The following is a 19,558-nucleotide window of genomic DNA, read 5'->3' as shown; positions in this document are numbered from 1 at the left end:
GATTGAATGAGATAATATGTAAAATACATGGAAACCTCACTGTGCTATAGAAATGTTAGTAGTTCTTCTTCATCATCTGTTCTTCCTTATTCTTCCTTCATGGCCAGCCTCCCTCCCTTCTTTTCTGGCTGTCCCTGTTTTGTCCTAGATAACCTCTCTTATTCTCAGGCAGCCCAGCCCTGCCCACCATTCATCTTTCAGGCATCCTTTGGGGTTCCATTCTGAGTTCATGGAGCCTCATGTTTGGCAGCCAGACCCCTAGAAGACGGGCGTCAGAAACAGGCTCTACCAACCAAGTTTTTTGTCTATTCTATAAAAAACTTCTTTGTTCTAAGGGATGGCTCTTGGGTGTGGGCAAGGGGAGGGAAATGGGAAAAGAAATGTATATAAAAACAAAAGACATACTAGTGAAAAAATTATTTTAATCCCCCTGTAATTTCCCAAATGTGATCTAGCCGGATGCCCACCGCCTCCTCCATGTTCCCCTGCCCATCTGCTAACTCTCGACCCCCTCCTCCTCCTCCATTCTTGGCCCAGCTCATACCTCCTCATGGACTCGTTTAAAGGGCTTCCATGTTATAGTCTGAGCAGTAGCAATATGTGCTTGTCGCTCATTTTGCTTTTGTAGATAATAATCACAGCTAACATTTACTCAGAGTTGTATAGATTACAAAAGCACTTTTATGCACATTCTCGCTCTCTATTTTTACCATGACTCTGGGTGGCATATGCTAGAATGACCATGTTCCCCATCTAAGACATGGGAAGCCCAAAGTCATGGCACTGGATGTCTGTGACAGGATTTGATCCCAAGTCTCTCCTGACTCTGCAGACCAAAGATTTGGAGGGAACATCTCATTAAACCCTATATTTTATGGATTAGGAAATGGAGAGAGTGGAAAAGGGATGGGCCCCAGGAGGGCTTTAAACTCAGGTCGCAGACTTGGAACTCAGCCCCCATTTTCATGCACCAGGTGGTTTCTGGGGTTCCTGGACCAGCTGCTTGGACACCACTGTGGGTTTCCCTGAAGAGGTTCCGTGGTCCATAGGGTCAGCGCCATTCACCTGGGCATGTCACCCATGCCGATCTAGCTCCCTGGGGAAAGAGCCGGCCTAGCACAGAGGGGAGAGCAGGGCAGACAACGGGCACCTAGCCTGAGCTCGGCCAGGATGGCGCTCTTCCGGTTCCCTCTTGTCTTTGGAGAGGAAGCAGCGCAGTGTGGACACAGGGCAGGAAGAGCCAAGTTCAACGTGGCCTCAGACACTCCCCGGCTGTGCCTCCATAGCACTAAATCTACGCTCCAATGAGGCCATTCTCTCCATACACACTTAGTTACAAATTATAATAATAGCAAGAATCCCGGCCCACCCACCGCCAGAGCCAACACTCGCTTGGGACCCAAGGTTGTGCACCACCTCCCCTCCCCCAAAGTTGTGCACCACCTCCCCTCCCCCAGGCTCACTCACACTCTCACTCACACTCTCTCTCCATCTCTGCGAAGAACTGCGCACTAAAGAAGCGGGAACAGCTGAACAAAAGCAAGGGGAAAGGGAAACCCGCCCCCCCCCTACAGAAATGTGTGTGAATAGACAGACCTAATAGTCTAGAGCGGACGTGTGTGTATATTTATGTATATTTATTCAGGCATGTTTACGCTCTATAAACTATGTATGTGCGCATGTATGTATGATCTATACTGTCGCTATGAACATGTGCCCACGTGTGCGTGGCCAGCTCTGCCCGTAGGCGGGAATGTGCCGTTTAGGGACGACTGCGTAAAGGAAGCGGGGCTAGATCAGAAGGCTTTGGGAAGCCCCTGGAGCGGAGCCGCCCAGCCCACGTGGAGGCGCTGGAGAGGAACGAGAGTCCTCTGGCCGCCGCGGGCTGTATAGCAACACCACCGGAAAGAAGCTCGAGCGCGCCCAGTTCCCTTCCGTTCGTGAACCGCTCACTGGAAGACGAACCGCTGAGAACGTCAACACTCACACACAGACTGACGCAGGCGCGTGCGCACATGCGCCCCGGTTACCTTCCAGAGACTTCTCATAGCCGTCAGGATTCATGGAGGGCATCAGGTGAATTCTGGTGGTCCGAACCAGCTCGGTCACCTCCGGGTCTGTCCCGAAGTTCTTGCAGAGGAATTCGATGAGGTTCAGGAGCAGCTCCCTGCCCACGACTTCGTTCCCGTGCATATTCCCGATGTACTTAAATTCTGGCTCACCTGCGGGCCAAAAGCAATGGCCCAGTTAATCAGTGCCTGCTTCTTCCTTTTCTTGAGGATCAGAGAGTTGCTCCGTGATCCCCATCAGCCTAAACACACACACACACACACACACACACACACACACACACACACACACACGGGCTCTCTCAACGCGCTCCCTGAGGGAGGGGGGCAGGGGAGGAACACATGGATTACTGGACATGGGCTAGCCTGTGACTTCTATTCTTTACCCAGAAAACACTTCTCTTTCTAGAAATAGGCTTTCTGTAGCTGTGGAAAGCCATTTCACCACTAATTCCACTGGAACAAAACTCCTAATATGTGTCCATATAAATCAGATTTTGCTCCCGCTGCGCAGGAAGGGGCTTCTCTTGCCTGCCTCTCTTCTCAGGGATCCAGTTACATGTGTGTTTACATATATAAAACAGACACAAGGGAAGACACTCTATAGAGATGTAAATATAACGAAGGTATTTATAGAGCACAGCCATGGAGCTGGAGCAAACAGAAAGCAGCCATTTGGGGCCTGGAGGAAAGCCACTTCATGGCACGCAGGGGGAGTCTCAAGTCTGGTTTCATGAGCTGCATCTTCAGTGTGAAATCCTGGGCATGATTACCCATAGAGCATTCACACCCAGAATGGAACACTGGAGATGAGGGGCACACGGACCAACGTGGTGCCAGAGAAAGAGAGCATGTTTATATATGTGTGTGTATGGTTTTCCAGTCAACGACTCTCCATGATCCCTTCTGGGGTTTTCTTGGCAAGGCTACTGCAGTGGTTTGCCATTTTCTTCTCTAGCTCATTTCTACAGCTAAGGAAACAGAGGCAAAAGGGTACAGTGGCTAGTCCAGGTCCACCTCATTAGGGAAGGTCTGAGGCTGGATCTGGACCCAGGAAGAAGAGGAGTCTTCCTGACACCAGATCCTGACCTCTCTCCACGAAGTCATAGCTTGTCAGAAGGAAAGACAGATGTGGAGGCAGACAGAGAGAGAGATGCAGAAGGACAGACACAGATATAAACAGACAGACAGACATATAGGTGCAGACTTTGGGTGGCACCCTCAGGAAGGACTCCTCTAACAATGGTGGTGGGGTGGGCACTTCTCCAGTTGCTTAGAATCTGAAGAGAAATGCCTGGGCACTAAAGGGGTTAAGTGACTTTTCCAAGGTCCCAAAACCAGGTGGTATCTGCAGTGGGCCTTGAACTTTTGCCTTCCTAAGTCTGAGGTGAACTCTCTATCCACTGGCCCACCTTGACCTGTCAAAGCAATATACAACAACTGGTTTTAGAAGGCTCCTTTCCAAAGACTATAATAACACAATGGAAACATTTGTAGAAACCAGAGGAGCTGGGTTCAAATCTAATACTTCTTCATGTGTTATGTTGGATCATCATGAACCCCCATGGGTCTCAGTTTCCCTACCTGTAAAACAAGGGCATTGGGCTGGATGGCCTCTTTTAAATCTAAGATTTCCAAAGCTGAACCTCTTACCTGGTTCATGGACACCTGGATTATCTGATATCTCCATCACGTAGAGCTCCCTTGACTCGACAGACTTGCCCAGAGAATACAGACGGGTGATGTTGGGGTACTCATTGGCAAACCTCCTCAAGAAAATTTCCATGTCGGGGAAATGATGGTGGTGGAAGTCCTGGGGCTGGATTGGCTGGGGGGAGGCGGGTGTCTCAGGGGCATCTACCTCGGGGGCCACGGTGGGCACTGGCGCCACCGTCTGGGGCACCACAGGAACCATCACAGTTGGCCGCAGCAGGAAGTTCACCTCTGTGGCTGAACCTTCTTGTACCACGATGTTACTCACTGTCATTGGCATATACCTGTAGACACAATGGAGAACACTGATGTTGGTTCTTCAGTTGGCTCTGCTTTAAGAGCAGGGACCTGACTTGGATTTTTTTAAAAAAATATTTTGGGAACTGTATTTCAATTTAATTGTTTTCCTTTGTGATTGTATGTGTTTTATTTTCGGTATTTAAAAACATGAGGGGTAGCTGGGTGGCTCTGTGGATGGAGAGCCAGGCCTAGAGACAGGAGGTCTCAGGTTCAAATTTGGCTTCAGTACTTCCTAGCTGTGTGACCCTGGGCAAGTCACTTAATCCTCCCTCCCCCCCCCCCCCCCCATTGCCTAGCCCTTACTGCTCTTCTGCCTTGGAATCAATAAGTAGTATTGATTCTAAGACAGAAGATAAGGGTTGTGGTTTTTTTTTTAACCAGTATTATTTCGAGGCTTCACCAGCCTGTCTGCCAAAGGGGCTAGGCCACAAATGAAAAAGAAGGGGTTCTAGCAATGCCAGATTTTAAATTGTATTATAAATCAGTAATTATCAAAACTATCTGGTACTGCTAAGAAATAGAAAGGTAGAATTGTTGTGGCAGGTCAGAGAGACAATAAACAGTAGTAAAAGATTAGAGTAATTTTGTATTGATAAAAGCATAGGATCCACAGTTTGGGGATGAGAAATCACTATTTGGTCAAAATTGTTAGGACAACTGGAAAGAAGTTTGGCAGAAACTAGGTACAGACCAATTTCTTAAACCATTTACTAAGGCAGTGATGGGCAAACTATGGCCCATGGGCCAGATGTGGCCCCCTGAAATGTTCTGTCCAGCTGTACAACATTATTCCTAATCTGAAGAATACAATGAGTAGGATACAATACCATGAAACTTTGAAAGAGTTGCCTTAGAAACAGACTGACAGAGGAGCATTTCCTTTTCTTTGGCCCCCTCTTTAAAAAGTTTGCCCATCACTGCACTAAGATAGTATTAAAAATACCCAGACCACAAAGAAGTATACACAGAAGAAGGCATGGTAGTAAGCTATTTAGGATGATATGCAAAAAATAAACTAAAACATGAGCTTCCTAAGGATAGGGAATGTCTTATTTGTTTGTATTTATATCCCCAGTGCTTGGCACAGAAAGAGGGCTGGCTCTGGAGTCTGAGGTCCTGGGTTCAAATCTCAACTCTGCCGCTTAATACCTTGATGCCAAACATAACAGTCTCTGATGCTTAATGCAACACTGGACAAAATCCCTTTCCCTCCCAGGCCTTAACGGTCACATCTGAAAAGTGAGAGGGTTGGACCAGATGGCCTCTGAGGGATCCTTGCCAACTCTGGAACTGTGATATTATAATATTAAGATTTCAATCAGTGCTTATTGATTCCACATGCTATTAAGCATCTACTATCTGCCATCTATTAAAAACACAGACAAGCAGGAAGCTTACACTGGATTAAGAGAAAGAGTTCTTCGGATTCTGATTCTACTGAACTAGACTGGGAGAGAGTACTGGGCCCAGAGCCAAGAAGACCCAAGCTCAGATCTAGCCTCAGCCACTAGCTGGGTGACCCGGTGAGTAAGTCACTTCACTTCAAGCTGCTTCAGTTTCCTCAACTGCTAAATGGGGATAAAATGACCACACCAACTTCCCAAGTCTGTTGTGTGGATAAAATGAGATAATACATGAAAAGCGCATAGCACAGTGCCTGGCACATAGTACGTGCTTAATAAATGTTCCTTTACTTCCCTCATTTATTCCCTCCTTTCCTTGTCTTTCTCTTTCCTCCCTCCCATTCCTTCCTTCCTTTCTCCCCTCCCTCCCTTCATTCCTTCCCTCCTTCCTTTTTCCTTCCCTTTCTTTCTTCCTCTATTCCCTCCCTCTGTTCCTTCCTTCCTCCTTCCTTTCTTCCTCTGCTCCCTTCCTCTCTTCTCCCCTCCTTTTCTTCCTTCCTAAACCACATGGTCAGGATATCCAGACAGAGTAACAGAGCTGGAGTCACTCAAAGAGAGGCCAGGCTGTTGCTGATTCTTTGAAGTTACTTCATCCCAGAAGGTAGTTCTGATACTGTTACCAAGGAGAAGAAGGCTGGAGATGAAAACTATGGATTCTTAAGCAAACCCTGATCAGGGGAAGCTTCCAGAAGCATCTCCAGCAAAGAGGGAGATGCTTAATTTCCCACGCGATGAAGCAGATGGCAGTGCGAGCAAGCCGCCTCCTGCACCCCCCCAGCTTCCCAAGCCGCCGCCACTCCAGCAACGGCTCCAGATGGCTGCCGCTATTTTCAAGCGTTTCTAACCCATTCTCTCTCCTAAGTCTGCCGCTCCAGTGCCATTCCATCCAAGTAGCATTTTCAACCACGGACCAAGCCCTGTGCTCAGTGCTGGGGATAAAAAGACACACACACAACAGGGCTGCCCTCAGGAAACTTCCATTCTCCTTACAGGAGGGAGGGAAACCCAGACATCGAATGTAAGCCAGCACAAGAGAGATGTTGTCCAAAGCAAACACAGACTCGGGCCAGGAGAGGAGAGAGCAGCTCCAGAACATCAGGAAAGGTCTCGCTCACCAGTGGGGACCAGAAGCTGGGGATCACCCGCTACCTGGTCTCTCTTTGGCCAACCCCAAGAAGATGTCAGCAGGAACTTCTCCCTCCCAAAGGGACAGAACACTGAGAGTCTAAGCCCTGAGGAGGCCAGACTGCCCCCAGGAAAATCCTCCCCAGCACTTAGCAGATGGGGCCCACAATGCGAAGCTCAGTGATTCAAGGTGCCGTTTCAGTTCAAAGGGAGGCCGCCTTACCCGACGCAAACCGCCGAGATGTTGTAAGTGCCCGGGACAAGCAGCCTGTAGAATTCGCCACCTTTGCTGCTTGTGATATTATGGTTAATGCCAGCCACCGAGATGGTTGCATTCTCCAGGCCAGAGCTGGATGCCGAGTCTTTCACAAACCCTTTAACTCCCATGTGGACCTGGGAAAACAAGAGAATACGTCAGACTGGAGGAAGGCCGCTAACTAGGCAGTGGAAAGAGGCCTTGATGGGGCCTCAGAAGATGGGAGTTCAAATTGTGACTGCTGTCTATAGACTGTGGTTTCCTTCTCTGGGATATGAAAACCCTAGAAGTCTTCCTGGCTCTAAGTCAACAAGGGCACAAATTTCTAAAATGAGGCAATAGTCACGGCCTCCTCAAAAATCTACTCAATTTATGCATTTAAAATAAAACATAAATACATACATAGGCATGTCTTAAGTTCTTTACATGTAAGTAAAATTCTTCTACTTTAAATCTTCTATGTCAAAAGCCATCTGGCCTAGTGGACGATGTCTTCACCAGGGTTCAGCTCTATCCTCTGACCCAAGCTGGGCGACCCTAAGCAAGCGACTTAGCCTCTTTCAGCCCCAGGTTCCTCCTCATCTCACCCAGCCCCCCAACAAGCTCCTTCATTAGGAGCAGCAATTGTTTCATTTCTGCCTTTGTATCCTCAGTACCCAGCACAGTGCTGGGCACACCAAGGGCTCTTAATAAAGGCCTGTGGAATTCCACTGGATGTCAAGACCACAAGTTTGTCTGCTTTTCTGAAACCCTTTCTTCTGTCAATTTTATCTAAAACCCTCTGCAGGATGCAAGCTGAAAATGCTGTAAATAACTCTAACCCAAAGGCCCAAGGTAGTGCACTAGAGCTTGATTCAGAAAGTCCTGAGTTCAAGTGTGGCCTCAGACACTTCCTAGCTGTGTAAAGTTGTGTCCAACTCTTGGTGACCCCATACTAGAGTGGTTTTCTGTTTCCTTCTCCAGCTCATTTTACAGATGAGAAAACTGAGGCAAACAGAGTTAAGGGACTTGTCCAGGGTCACAAAACTAAGTAAGTGTCTGAAGGTGGATTTGAACTCAGGAAGCTGAGTCTTCCTGACTCCAGGCCAGCACTCTATCCATTGCACCTCCTAGCTGCATCTGACCCTAGCTGTGTAACCCTGGGCAAGCCATTGAACCTTTGTCTTTCTCAGTTTCCTCATCTGTAAAGTGAGGGAGTGGGATAAAATGGTCTCTGGGGTCTCTTTCAGCCTTCAATGAGGGAATCTCATGTTTGGGATTTTTACATAACTGCTTTCCCCTCTTTCTTTTGCAATCTTTATTACAGGGGATGATGGTTCTCTGGGTAGGAGAGGGGAAGAGGAAGAATATCTTTGGATATGTCATATTCATACAGAAGCTAGCAATAAACAAATTCATTAAGTTGGTGCTTAATGATTAAGCCCCTTGGATGAAGTAAGAATAAAGCAGTTAAAATTGAACTTAGGGTCAAACCTGATATTGTGACAACCTTGTCAGAAAAAGGAGGAAGACAAATGGGGCAAATTTCTTCATTTTTAAAGTACTTGGAAAGAGGCGTGGGAAATAAATAGTGACAAAAGAAAAACAGAGACATTCTGTCCTTGTGGTCTCACTATCTCAAGAGGTCAGTTTAAAAAGGGCTGCTGAATAAACACTGCTGGGAACTCTGTGCAAGGTACACTACCTTTGGTGTATTGTAAATATGTGGCTGAGAATCCAAGAAGTGGAGATCCTCAGAGGCCATGGAGATAAGCTACACCTGAACACCCCTCCCCACCTGAGGCATCCAAGAATGCTCTTCCTGTTCTTATCACCACCTCCTGGCTATATCCCAGCTTCCTTAAGGCCTAGCTAAAATCCTACCTCCTGCAAAAAGCCTTTCCCAATCCCTCTTCATTCTAGTGCCTTCTGTTGATTCCTTCTCACTTAATCAATCCATAAACATGTACTAAACATCTACTCTGTGCCAGTCCCTGTGCTAACCATTGGGAATACAAAAAGAGGCAAAAGACAGTCTCTACCCCCAAGGAATTTATCACCTAACAGGAAGACAATATGCAAAGAAATCCACAAAGCCAATTATACGCAGGATAAAGAAGAAATGATTAAAGGATGGAAAACACTGGAATTAGGAGGGATTTGGGAAGGGATTTTTCAGCCCCAGAGAGAATGCCCAGAGCTTGTTTGCGTATGGTTGCCAACATGCTGTCTACCCCATTAGACTGTGAGCTCCTTGAGGCCAGGGACTCTTCTGCTTTTCTCTTTAGCCCAGTCCTTTGCACAGTGCTTGACAGTTTGCAGGGATTTAATAAATCCTTACTGACCGACTGAACATGAATCCCCATGCCTATGTTTGCTTGTACATCTCTAATGAGGGAACTATCTAATGAGGCAGCCCATCCCACTTTCCAAGAACCGTCATTATTTGGGAGGTTTTTCTGCCATAAAGTTGAAATCTGCTGATCTCAGTTCTACTTACACTCCCTGTTTTACCCTCTGGGGCCAAGCAGAACCAGCCTAATCTCTCTTCTATGAAGTAGCCCTTTAAATACTTAAATCAGCTATGATAGCCCCCTCCCCACCTCCTTCAATCCTGTCTTCTCTTCTGCAGGCCAACCATCCCCAGGGCAATGGACCAGACTTCATAGCATCAGCTCAAGGCCCTTTCGTCATCTTGGCCATCCTTTGGATACTCCCAGCTTATTCTTCTTCTTAAAGCTCTAGAACCTTTTCTCTTTACAGCCATCAAGAGCTTTGAGCATCCAAAGCACCTATTAAATGTGTCTAAGTGTGTTTATCCATTTAGGATAAATCCCTGTTTCTATAAGGAGACCAAAAGGGGAGAGTATTTTACCTTTTCAATAAATGTGATAAGAGATTCACGATTGTTCTCCCATTCCTGACGAAGCTGAGAAGCAGGTGGGTACTTGCAGCAAGACAGTTCTAAAGTGATCTCGAAACAATTGGACCACATGTAGTTGTAATCCTGCATACCACCTGGGGAGTGAAAGAGGGGACATCATTCAGAGGAGAAAGGAATTCTCCATTCAGTCAGCTGCTGACCCACAAGATGCTGAATTTCCATTGCTCTGCTGCCCCCACCTTTCTCTGCTCTGATTCTGGATCTGTTTGAAGAAGTTAAGCTTACACAGTGAGTCGAATACAAATCCAAACTTATACTGGCCCTCACTTTTGTTGAACTATCCTATATTCTTCCACAATGGACTGACTCCCTTTCCCTCTCTTTCTCTCTCCCTCTCTCTGTCTCTCTTTTCCCCTTCCCTCCCTCCCTCTTTTTCTCTTCCTCTCCAACCCTTTCTCTTCTTCCTCACTGAAGCTGTTCCAAACCTTCTGAAAATCCCAAGTCTCCCATTCCACTAGCAGATGACTTCATCTCCAACTTTCCTGAGTCAATGAAGGCCAAAGCTCCCCGTCTTCTCCCCTGCTCCACATCTCATGACCCCTCTATATCCTTACCTGTCTACTTCTCCTTTGCTGCAGAAAGAAGTCATTCTTCTTTTTTTAAAATAGATTTTATTGATCTTTTGTTTTAGATAACCTAGATTTCTCCTGTGTCCCTTCTCCTCCCCCTCCAAGACACTTTCCTTAAATTTTTTTTTTAAATTTTTAAAAAAGAGGAAAAAATCTGCAAAACTTATCAATATACTTTTGAAATTTGGCATTACATGCAGTATTCCACACCAATGAACCCCACAACACACTGCCACCCCCTTAACAAATCATCTTTCCACTTGCCATAACCCAACTTACTGCTCTCTTGGCTTCCATTATACTATTTATTTTTATATAAATCTTTATGTATATCTTTTGCTTTTATTTCACTTATATTTCCCAAAAAACTCCTTTCATTCTTCCCTGTTGCTCCCAAAGAACCATTTAATAATAAAAATTTAAGGGGGCAATTGGGTGGCTCAGTGGATTGAGAGACAGGCCTAGGGACAGGAGGTCCCAGATTCAAATCTGGCTTCAGACACTTCCCAGCTGTGTGACCCTGGGCAAGTCACTTGACCCCCATTGCCTAGCCCTTACCACTCTTCTGCCTTGGAGCCAATACCCAGTATTGTTTCTAAGGTAGAAAGTAAAAGCTTAAAAAAAATTAAAAGAGGGAGGGAAAATTTAGGCAAAACTAATCCACATATTGAAAAAGTCTTACATTATCTTCAGTGTCTCATTCCCATCTGAGAAATCACCTTTCTACTGACCAAGACTAATCCTTCTACTTGTCCCCCTGGTCCTAAATACCAGCAGTACCTAATGTTATTATTGTTACTAACATTTATATATTATTTTAAGGCTTGCAAATCACTTTATATAATTATTCATCACAACAACTTTGAAATATCATGATCCCCATTTTATAGATGAGAATCTGAGGCAGTCAGAGGTGCAGTGACCTGCCCATGGTCACTCAGGGAATAGCCAGTGTTCTTCTTCTTCGACCTCTCTGTTTTCTCTACAGTTTTTGACACTGTGGACAACCCACTCTTCCTTGACGACCTTGCTCCCTTGGCTTCCATGACACGGCTCTTTCTCAGTTTTCCTTTATTGGAATAAATTTGTATTGACATCTTTTTACATTCCCAGATTTCTCAACATCTACCTTTCCCTTCCCCCTCCCAAAGAGCCATCCTTAGGATAAAGAATAAAAAAGAGGGAAGAAAGGTTCAGCAAAACTTAGCACCATATTGAAAAAGTCTACCATTAGAGGCGGTGGTCCTCCCTATCTCTCACTTGCAGAGAAGGGCCTCCCAGTTTTCATCTACTTGTTTATTCTTAGTCTCTTCTGCAGGGCCATTACCCAGTTCCTGGCTCATAAATATGGCCCTCTCCTTTTCTTCACTAATATTCTCCTCAGGTAACTCAGCAACCCCCATGGATTCAACTAGTTCAAGGCTGGAGATTCTTGAATCTGCACAGCCATTCCTAAGTCCTCTCTAGAATTCCAGGACTGTCAAGCCCCCTGGCCAAAAGTCCCATCTCCATTTCTGACTTAAAAAGTCCAAAATGGAATTCCTCATTTTCCTGTCTCGTTAACACAGAGAGAAAAGTTATCCTTCCAGTCAGCCTTACAACCTCAAAGTCATCTTAGACTAAGGGTTCTTACCCTCAGGTTCACTGCCCAGAACATAGTAGGTGCTTTTATTTTATTTTTTTTAAATCCTTAACTTCTGTGTATTGGATCCTTGGTGGAAGAGTGGTAAGGGTGGGCAATGGGGGTCAAGTGACTTGCCCAGGGTCACACAGCTGGGAAGTGTCTGAGGCCGGATTTGAACCTAGGACCTCCTGTCTCTAGGCCTGGCTCTCAATCCACTGAGCTACCCAGCTGCCCCCTTTAGTAGGTGCTTTAAAAAAATGCTTCTTGAGTTGAAACTGGAAGTTGTCAGAGATAATCCCAACCCTTCTCCATCATCCCGAAAACTAACACACACTCTCTCTCTCTCTTTATTTCTCTCACTCTCCCTCCCCATCTCTCTCTATTTGTCTGTCAGTCCCTGTTTCTCTCTCTCTCTCTCTCTCTCTCTCTCTCTCTCTCTCTCTCTCTCTGACAGTCCCTCTGTCTCTCTCCCCTCCCCCACAACCCCAAGTCTCAGCTTCACTGCAAGTGCTTCCAGAATTAACAGTATTCCCTCCTGAGGCACGACATTTAATTTAGCCACATCTCACTTCAGGAAGGCAGTCTCTTGAGAGAAAGGATCATAAACTTAAAACTAGCAAGGAGCCCCAGAGGCCATCTAATGTGACTTCATGTTCTAGATGGGAGTAACTTGGTAGAGGATAAAGAGTATCAACTTGGGAGTCAGAAAGACCTGGGGGAAATCATTTTTTCCCCTCTAAGCACTCAGTTTCCTCCTCTGTAAACTGCAAATCATAATAGCACCTACCTCTCAGGCTGGCCAGGGACATCAAATAATATACTCATAATAATAAAAACAAATAAGAACACTCTGTACACCTTAAAGCACTCTATGCTTGCTGATACTTTTATTACAGATGAGGAAATAAGGCCAGAGGGAAAATGACTTGACTTGCCCCCAGAAGCACCGGACATGGGCCTTGAACTCAGAAGCTCTGACTCCAGCATCAGCTCTCTTTCCTCGACCCCTAGAACATCCCTCTTCTGGATGGAGCAAGTAGACAGACCTCTATCTACAGCAGTTCCTCCAAAAGATCCTTCCTGGCAACGGCCGGCCCCTCCTGTCCCAGAGCCTGAGGCCTGCTTTCCTTCCAGGGCCCACGGATGAGAAAACAGGGTGAGATCGGGTTCACCCAGTGTTCCTTATCAAGTTACAATAAAAGCACCACGTGCAAATACCCACTGGTTTGGTAAGAGCCAGAGCAACAAAGTCTTATTTGTTTTCAAAATGCATTCATTTTGAAACCACCTGTGTTATTCAAGCAAGATTAGTATAGGTTAGACAAATATATCTTTTACTCCTCCTAAAAAGGTACATGGACAGGATCAAGAACAGAGAGGAGGGGGTGGGGTAGAAAGTCCTAAAATTCTTAGATTGGGGGCAGCTGGGTGGCTCAGTGAGCACCAGGTCTAGAGTGGGGAGGCCCTGGGCAGTATTGGTTCCAAGGCAGAAGGTAAGGCTTAAAAAAAATCTTAGATCAGCAACTGGAAAGCAATTTAGCTCATGTCCAAGAACAAGAAGTCCAGGAGGCTTATAGAAACAATTTTATAGCTACAAGTTCTTCAGCTTTCAGTTTTATCTCTGCCATGGATGAACACCTTAAGGGCAAAGACTATTTTATGCCTTTCTCTGTATCCCCAGGACTTAACGCGCAGTGCACATAGTAGGTGCTAAATAAATGATTCTTTAGGGGCAGGTAGGTGGCTCAGTGCAGAGAGTGCCGGGCCTGGAGTTGAGAGGTCCTGGGTCCAAATCTGGCCTCAGATACTTCCTGTGTGACCCTAGGCAAGTCATTTAATCCCAATTGCCTAACCCTTACTGCTTTTCTGCCTTGGAACTGATACTTAGTATTGGTTTTAAGATAGAGGGGAAGAATTTTTTAAAAATGAAAATAAATGCTTTTTGAGTGAATAGGGACATTGGGATATCCAGAATTTTCTCAACGGGTTCTATCCACGTACATGGCATGACCCTCCAAAAGAATGAGGATTTCTTCAGAGCAAGGATAATTACACTTTCATCTTTGCATATTCCTGGCACGCGGTAAGCCCTTATAAATGATGGCTGATTGATCACACCACTTTTTAGCATCAACATGGTGCAGTGGAAAGAGCGAAATGAGTCAGAAGTCTTGGCATGATGCTACTTACTTCTTGTGTGACTTAGTGCAATTTTAACTGCCCTGGAGTCTCAGTTTCCTCATTTGTGAAAAAGAGATCTGGGCTCCATGATATCTAAGGACTTTCCAGCTGTACATCTGATGTCCCATGACCAATGGTACAGTGGAAAAGTATTGGCTCTGGAATCAGAGTATCTGGGTACAAATATCACCTTTGAAGCTTACTACCTTTGCAACCTTGGGTCTTAGGTTACTTAAATCTCCCTGGGCCACAGTTTCCTCATTTGTAAAAATAAAATAACTTGGAGGTTATAATATGATGATCCCTTCTATCCCTAAATCAATGACTTTCGCCTTTTGGGCCTTGTTCTGCCTTCTCTCCATGACATCCTTTCAATTTTGAGAACATCTGTCTGCATGTCCATACAAATTCCTCCCACTAAGTCTTAACCCATGCAGGCTGGACATTTCTAGTTTTTCATAATGATTTTTAGATACTTTGCTCTGGTCTTCCCCCTTCTCTTTGGACTGTTATTTGGACTCTAGAGCTTTTGCCTTATATTGCCTAGAAACTGTATCAATCCCCCAGCATTTCCAAGCCACATCTTCTCCACCATTTTCCAGCTCTAGCTCACCCTTGTGTGTTGTCTTCTTCTATTAAAACATGAGCTTCCTGAACCAAGATGGAGGCTTGGTAGTAAGGAAAGCTAAAACCACTCTGACAATCCTTCCAAACCAATCTTTAAAAAGCACTTCAATACAACAGGAGTCAAAAAACCAACAGCAAGACAGAGTGAGGGGGCTCTCCTACTGAACACAACTTGAAAGGTAGGGAGAGAGAGAGAGAGAGAGAGAGAGAGAGAGAGAGAGAGAGAGAGAGAAAGTAAAGAGAGAGAGAGGTAGTTTTTCATGGGATAAGGAGGAACTGGAAACAAAACTGTACACAGAAAGAGTGCTGGCTGGCCACCCTCCCCCTCACCTACTGCTCCAGGTTCTGAACCTGGGCATAGGCTAACTTTGGGATCCTGGGACCCTGCATACACCAACAACAGAGTATCCCACACCCCAGATCTTCCCCTTGAAGTCCCAGACCCTAGCACCAGACCAGAGTAAGTCCTGTAAGGCCATAGGGCTTGACCTTTTCAAACCTGAACTGCGGTGAAGTCCTTAGCCCCAGAAAAACAGCTTGGAGTACTAAGTCTTGCAAGCCATTAGCAGAGGAGACAGAATCAGCAGCTTTCAGAACTCCCATAGGCAAAAAAAGGTTGGGGAAATGAGCAAACAGCAAAAGAAATACCTAACCATAGAAAATTTCTATGGAAACATGGAGCAAGGCACAGAGTCAACAGGGGATGGTGAGATCCAAGCAACCACATGCAGAACTTCAAAGAAAAATGGCAACTTATCTCAGGCACTAGAAGAACTCAAAAAGGAATTTAAAAATCAGATCATATAGGTTGAAGTAAAATGGGAAAAATAAATTAAAATAATGCAAAAAGAAAATAGCTTAAAAAGCAAAACTTGTCAATTGGGAAAAGAGACACAAAAATTCAGTGAAGAAAACAGTTTCTTTACTGAAAAAAGGGAAAAAAATTCACTGAAAAAAAGAGTTCCCATAAAAAGTAGAGTGGACCAAATGGAAAATGAGGATCAAAAAGTCATGGAAGAAATTTATTCTTTAAAAATTAGGATTGGTAAATAGAAGCTAATGACTTCATGAGACATCAAGAAACAATAAACCAAAATCAAAAGAAGAAAAAATAGAAGAAAATAGGAACAATTTAAGAATTATTGGACTACCTGAAAGTTAAGATAAAAAAAGCCTAAACATCATATTACAAGAAATTATCAAAGAAAATTGCCCTGATATTCTTGAACAAGAGAGTAAATAGAAATAGAAAGAATCCATAGATCACCCCCTGAAATAAAGTCCCAAATAACAACTCCCAGGAATGTTATAGTCAAATTCAAGAGCTCCTAGGCCAAGAAGAAAATACTTCAAGGAGCCAGAAAGAAACAATTCAAATATCATGAAGCCCCAGTCAGGATTACACAGAATCTGACAGCTTCCATATTGAAGGACTGGAAGGCTTGGAATATGATATTCTGGAAGGCAAGAGAATTGGGTTTGTAACCAAGAATCATCTACCTATCAAAACTGACTATATTCTTTCAGGGGAAAGTATGGTCATTTAATAAAACAGAAGATTTATAAGCATTCCTGAAGAAAAGACCAGACTTAAACAGAAAATTTGATGTCTAAATAAAAAATTCAAGAAAAGCATAAAAAGGTAAAGAGAAAAAGAGAAAAATATAAGGACTTCAATAAGGTCAAATTGTTTATATTCCCATATGGAAAGATGACATCTGTAACTCTTAAAATTTTTTATCTTTGTCATAGTAGATAGAAGAAGTATACACAGAAGAAGGCATGGTAGTAAGCTATTTAGGATGATATGCAAAAAATAAACTAAAACATGAGCTTCCTAAGGATAGGTAATGTCTTATTTGTTTGTATTTATATCCCCAGTGCTTGGCACAGAGTAAACACAATAAATGCTACTTCTTTATTCATTCATTTGGCAAGAACACAGATCTAGAGATCTTGGGGTCAGAATCAAGGTTAAATCCTTAATTAATTCCCTTCAATTTTCAGATGAGGAAATTGAGGCCCACGTTAGTTTAAGTATTTTGCCCAGCATCACACAAGAAATGCAGAAATGGACTGTCAAGTCGGAGCTTCTGACTCAGGCACCAACATTCTTTCCATCAAACCACAAGACAATTTGGCATAAATAGATATCAATTGATTGAGTGATCAATCAACAACATTTATTAATCTCCTACTATATGCTAGCCTCCCTATAATGTGCTGGGGATATGAACATAAAAGTGTCCCATCTACTCTGTATTAATCTTGAGTGTACATGTTGCCTCTCTTGTTAGAATGTAAGCTCTCTGAAGGCAGGGATAGTTTTACCTTTTTTTTTCATCCCCCTTTAGTACAGGGCTTAGAATAAAGGCTTAATAAGAAATCTTGCCCTCAAGAAATTTGTATTCTATAGGGGAAAACTAGACACACACCAACACACAAAATAAACAGAAAAGATAAAATATCATGTTATGTGTTTTGGAAACCTTAAAGCGCTACATAGATACTAATTATTTTTATCATTTTTACTGGGGAAGAAGACACATCCTTCTTTTGTTGCTCCCAGTATTTGTAATGAGCCTTTCTCCCCCTGAGCATTCTTATCCATCCTCTTCACTTCCTCATTCACATTCCCCTCTGTCTCCCTTGTGCTGTTCCTTCCCCACTGCCACAATCCTATATGAAGGGACCATCTGTGTAATTGCTTCACCACCACTCCAGCCCCAGCTCTGCAGTAAGTTCTTAGAGGGCAGGAGAGCCCTTTCTAAACTTCCTATCTCCCCAGGGCCTTCTAGCTCAGGCCTCTGTATATAGCAGGCATTTAATACATGTCGAGGGAATTGAGTTATCCCCCTAGGAGCCCATTTAGATAAACCTCTGCTGAGGAAACCTGACCCCAGGAGAGCAAGAAGAAGGGGAGGAGAAGAGCCCAAGTTACTGGATCTCCCCTGCAATTCTCCAGTTTCTTTTCCTAACACACACACACACACACACACACACACACACACACACACACACACACGCAGATCCAAGCAACAGAAACAGATGGTCCTGCTTGGTTTTTGTAAAGGTGTGGGGAAGGGGGAGAAGGGAAACCAGACTAAGGAGCTCCATCTCTAACTAGAGTTGTCTCCTCTGCAGAAAAAAAAAAGTTGCAATGAGGAACCAAAGGAGATTTGTCTAAGACTGCACAGAAAGAAGGAAGGAGAGAGAGAAAAAAGAAAGAGAAGGAAGGAGGAAGGGAAGGAGAAAAAACAAAACTAAAGCCCCAAGCAAAGAAAAAGCCCAGAAAGGCAGTTGGTATCCAAAGCGCCTCTGGAAACTACTAGTAGATCTGGCCTAGTGCTTAAACAAACAACCCCCCAGCAGTCCAGAAACCTGGAAGTCTGGGAGCCAGCGAGATGAGGACCAGCAGCATCTTATGACAGTGCCTCTGGCATTCACTACTGTACCTATTTGAGATTTATCTGGAGTGTACATGCTGTCTCCCTTCTTTTGAGGGATTTTGATCTCCCCCACTCCTTTGTATGCCACATTAAGACAAGGCCCAAAGTAAATGTTTAATAATCATGTTGATTGATGGAATGGTATAGAAGAGTTAAATCAGAGGTCCTAAATGTTTTTTGCTCATCCCCCTTAATGCTAAGGGGATTACTTCCAAGATTATCTCCAACTTATCCTACCTAGAGCTGCTTTGTATGTAATTATTTTTGCATATTGTCTCCACAGTTAGATTGGGAGCTCCTTTGGGTCTTTCTTCCTGTCCCCAGTATAGATGCTTATGGATTTCACTGGAATTTTTGTGTTATGGATACTTTGATGATCTGTGGAAGCCTGTGAACCCCTTCTCAAAATTATGTTTTTAAATGCATACAATGTATATCCTTAAAAAGAAGGCCAGTTATAGCCAATGCAATTTAATAAACATCTGTTGAGTTCCTATTCTATGTCAGACCTGGTGCTAACCCCTGCTAAGCCACAATTCATAAAAAGATAGTCCCTGAATTCAAGGAGCTTAATTATATGAAAAGAGTTATAATTTTTTTTGAAGTTCATAGAACTCGGGTTAAGCATTTTTCTGCTTATAAGAAAAAAAATATATATACTCTCTGCCCACAAGAGGCTTACAGTCTTGTTGGGAAGACAAAATGTATCTAAGCGAAATTGTCCTGGGAACCACTAGAGAGAAAAATCATTACAAAACATTGGCCTTCTGGTAAGGTTTAAGGGCCTGGGTTTTTTGGACCCTATCTATGATTTCCTCAATGTAGGGAACATTCCCTCCCCATGTAGGTAGGTCAGTCTCGGTCAGGGTCCCATAGCCAGAAATCAGCCTAAGTATTTCTGCATGCTGTGACTGACTCTCTGCCCATTACATCTCAATTCAACTTAATTTAGACTGTAGTGAAGTGACCTCAGATATTTCCTAGCTGTGTGACCCTGGGTAAGTTTTAACTCCGTTTGCTTAGCCCTTACCATTCTTCTGACTTAGAATGGATACTTTACATATCAATCATCTGTTTTAAGCCTCCAAACCTTCCTCTTCAAAATTCCACATCCCAAAATGAGATGGGTCAAGTAGCAAATAGGCCATTTTTAGGAGAGCTGTTGTGAGGATTTAAGTACTACTCTTCTTATTTAAACCTTGTAAATCACCAAGTATTATTTTCTTCATCTTTGCCTCAATCTCAATCTCTCTCTCTCTCTCTCTCTCTCTCTCTCTCTCTCTCTCTCTCTCTCTCTCTCTCTCTCTCTCTCTCTCTCT

At 44.1% G+C, this 19,558-nt stretch overlaps 1 protein-coding gene across 1 annotated transcript in view; it reads right to left on the bottom strand.

The window, feature by feature from the left end:
- Positions 1-19,558, bottom strand: part of CPD (carboxypeptidase D) — a 71,665-nt gene that overhangs the window by 27,803 nt on the left and 24,304 nt on the right. The window contains exons 3-6 of the mRNA XM_044675596.1: positions 9,721-9,863; positions 6,834-7,003; positions 3,723-4,066; positions 2,031-2,222 (exon numbers count right to left, since the gene is read on the bottom strand). Of these exons, the coding sequence (XP_044531531.1) occupies positions 2,031-2,222; positions 3,723-4,066; positions 6,834-7,003; positions 9,721-9,863 (849 nt within the window). The remainder of the gene's footprint in view (positions 1-2,030; positions 2,223-3,722; positions 4,067-6,833; positions 7,004-9,720; positions 9,864-19,558) is intronic.

Source organism: Gracilinanus agilis, chromosome 4, assembly GCF_016433145.1.
Source record: "Gracilinanus agilis isolate LMUSP501 chromosome 4, AgileGrace, whole genome shotgun sequence".
Lineage (NCBI taxonomy): Eukaryota > Metazoa > Chordata > Mammalia > Didelphimorphia > Didelphidae > Gracilinanus > Gracilinanus agilis.
This window is presented reverse-complemented; position numbering and strand designations above follow the sequence as displayed.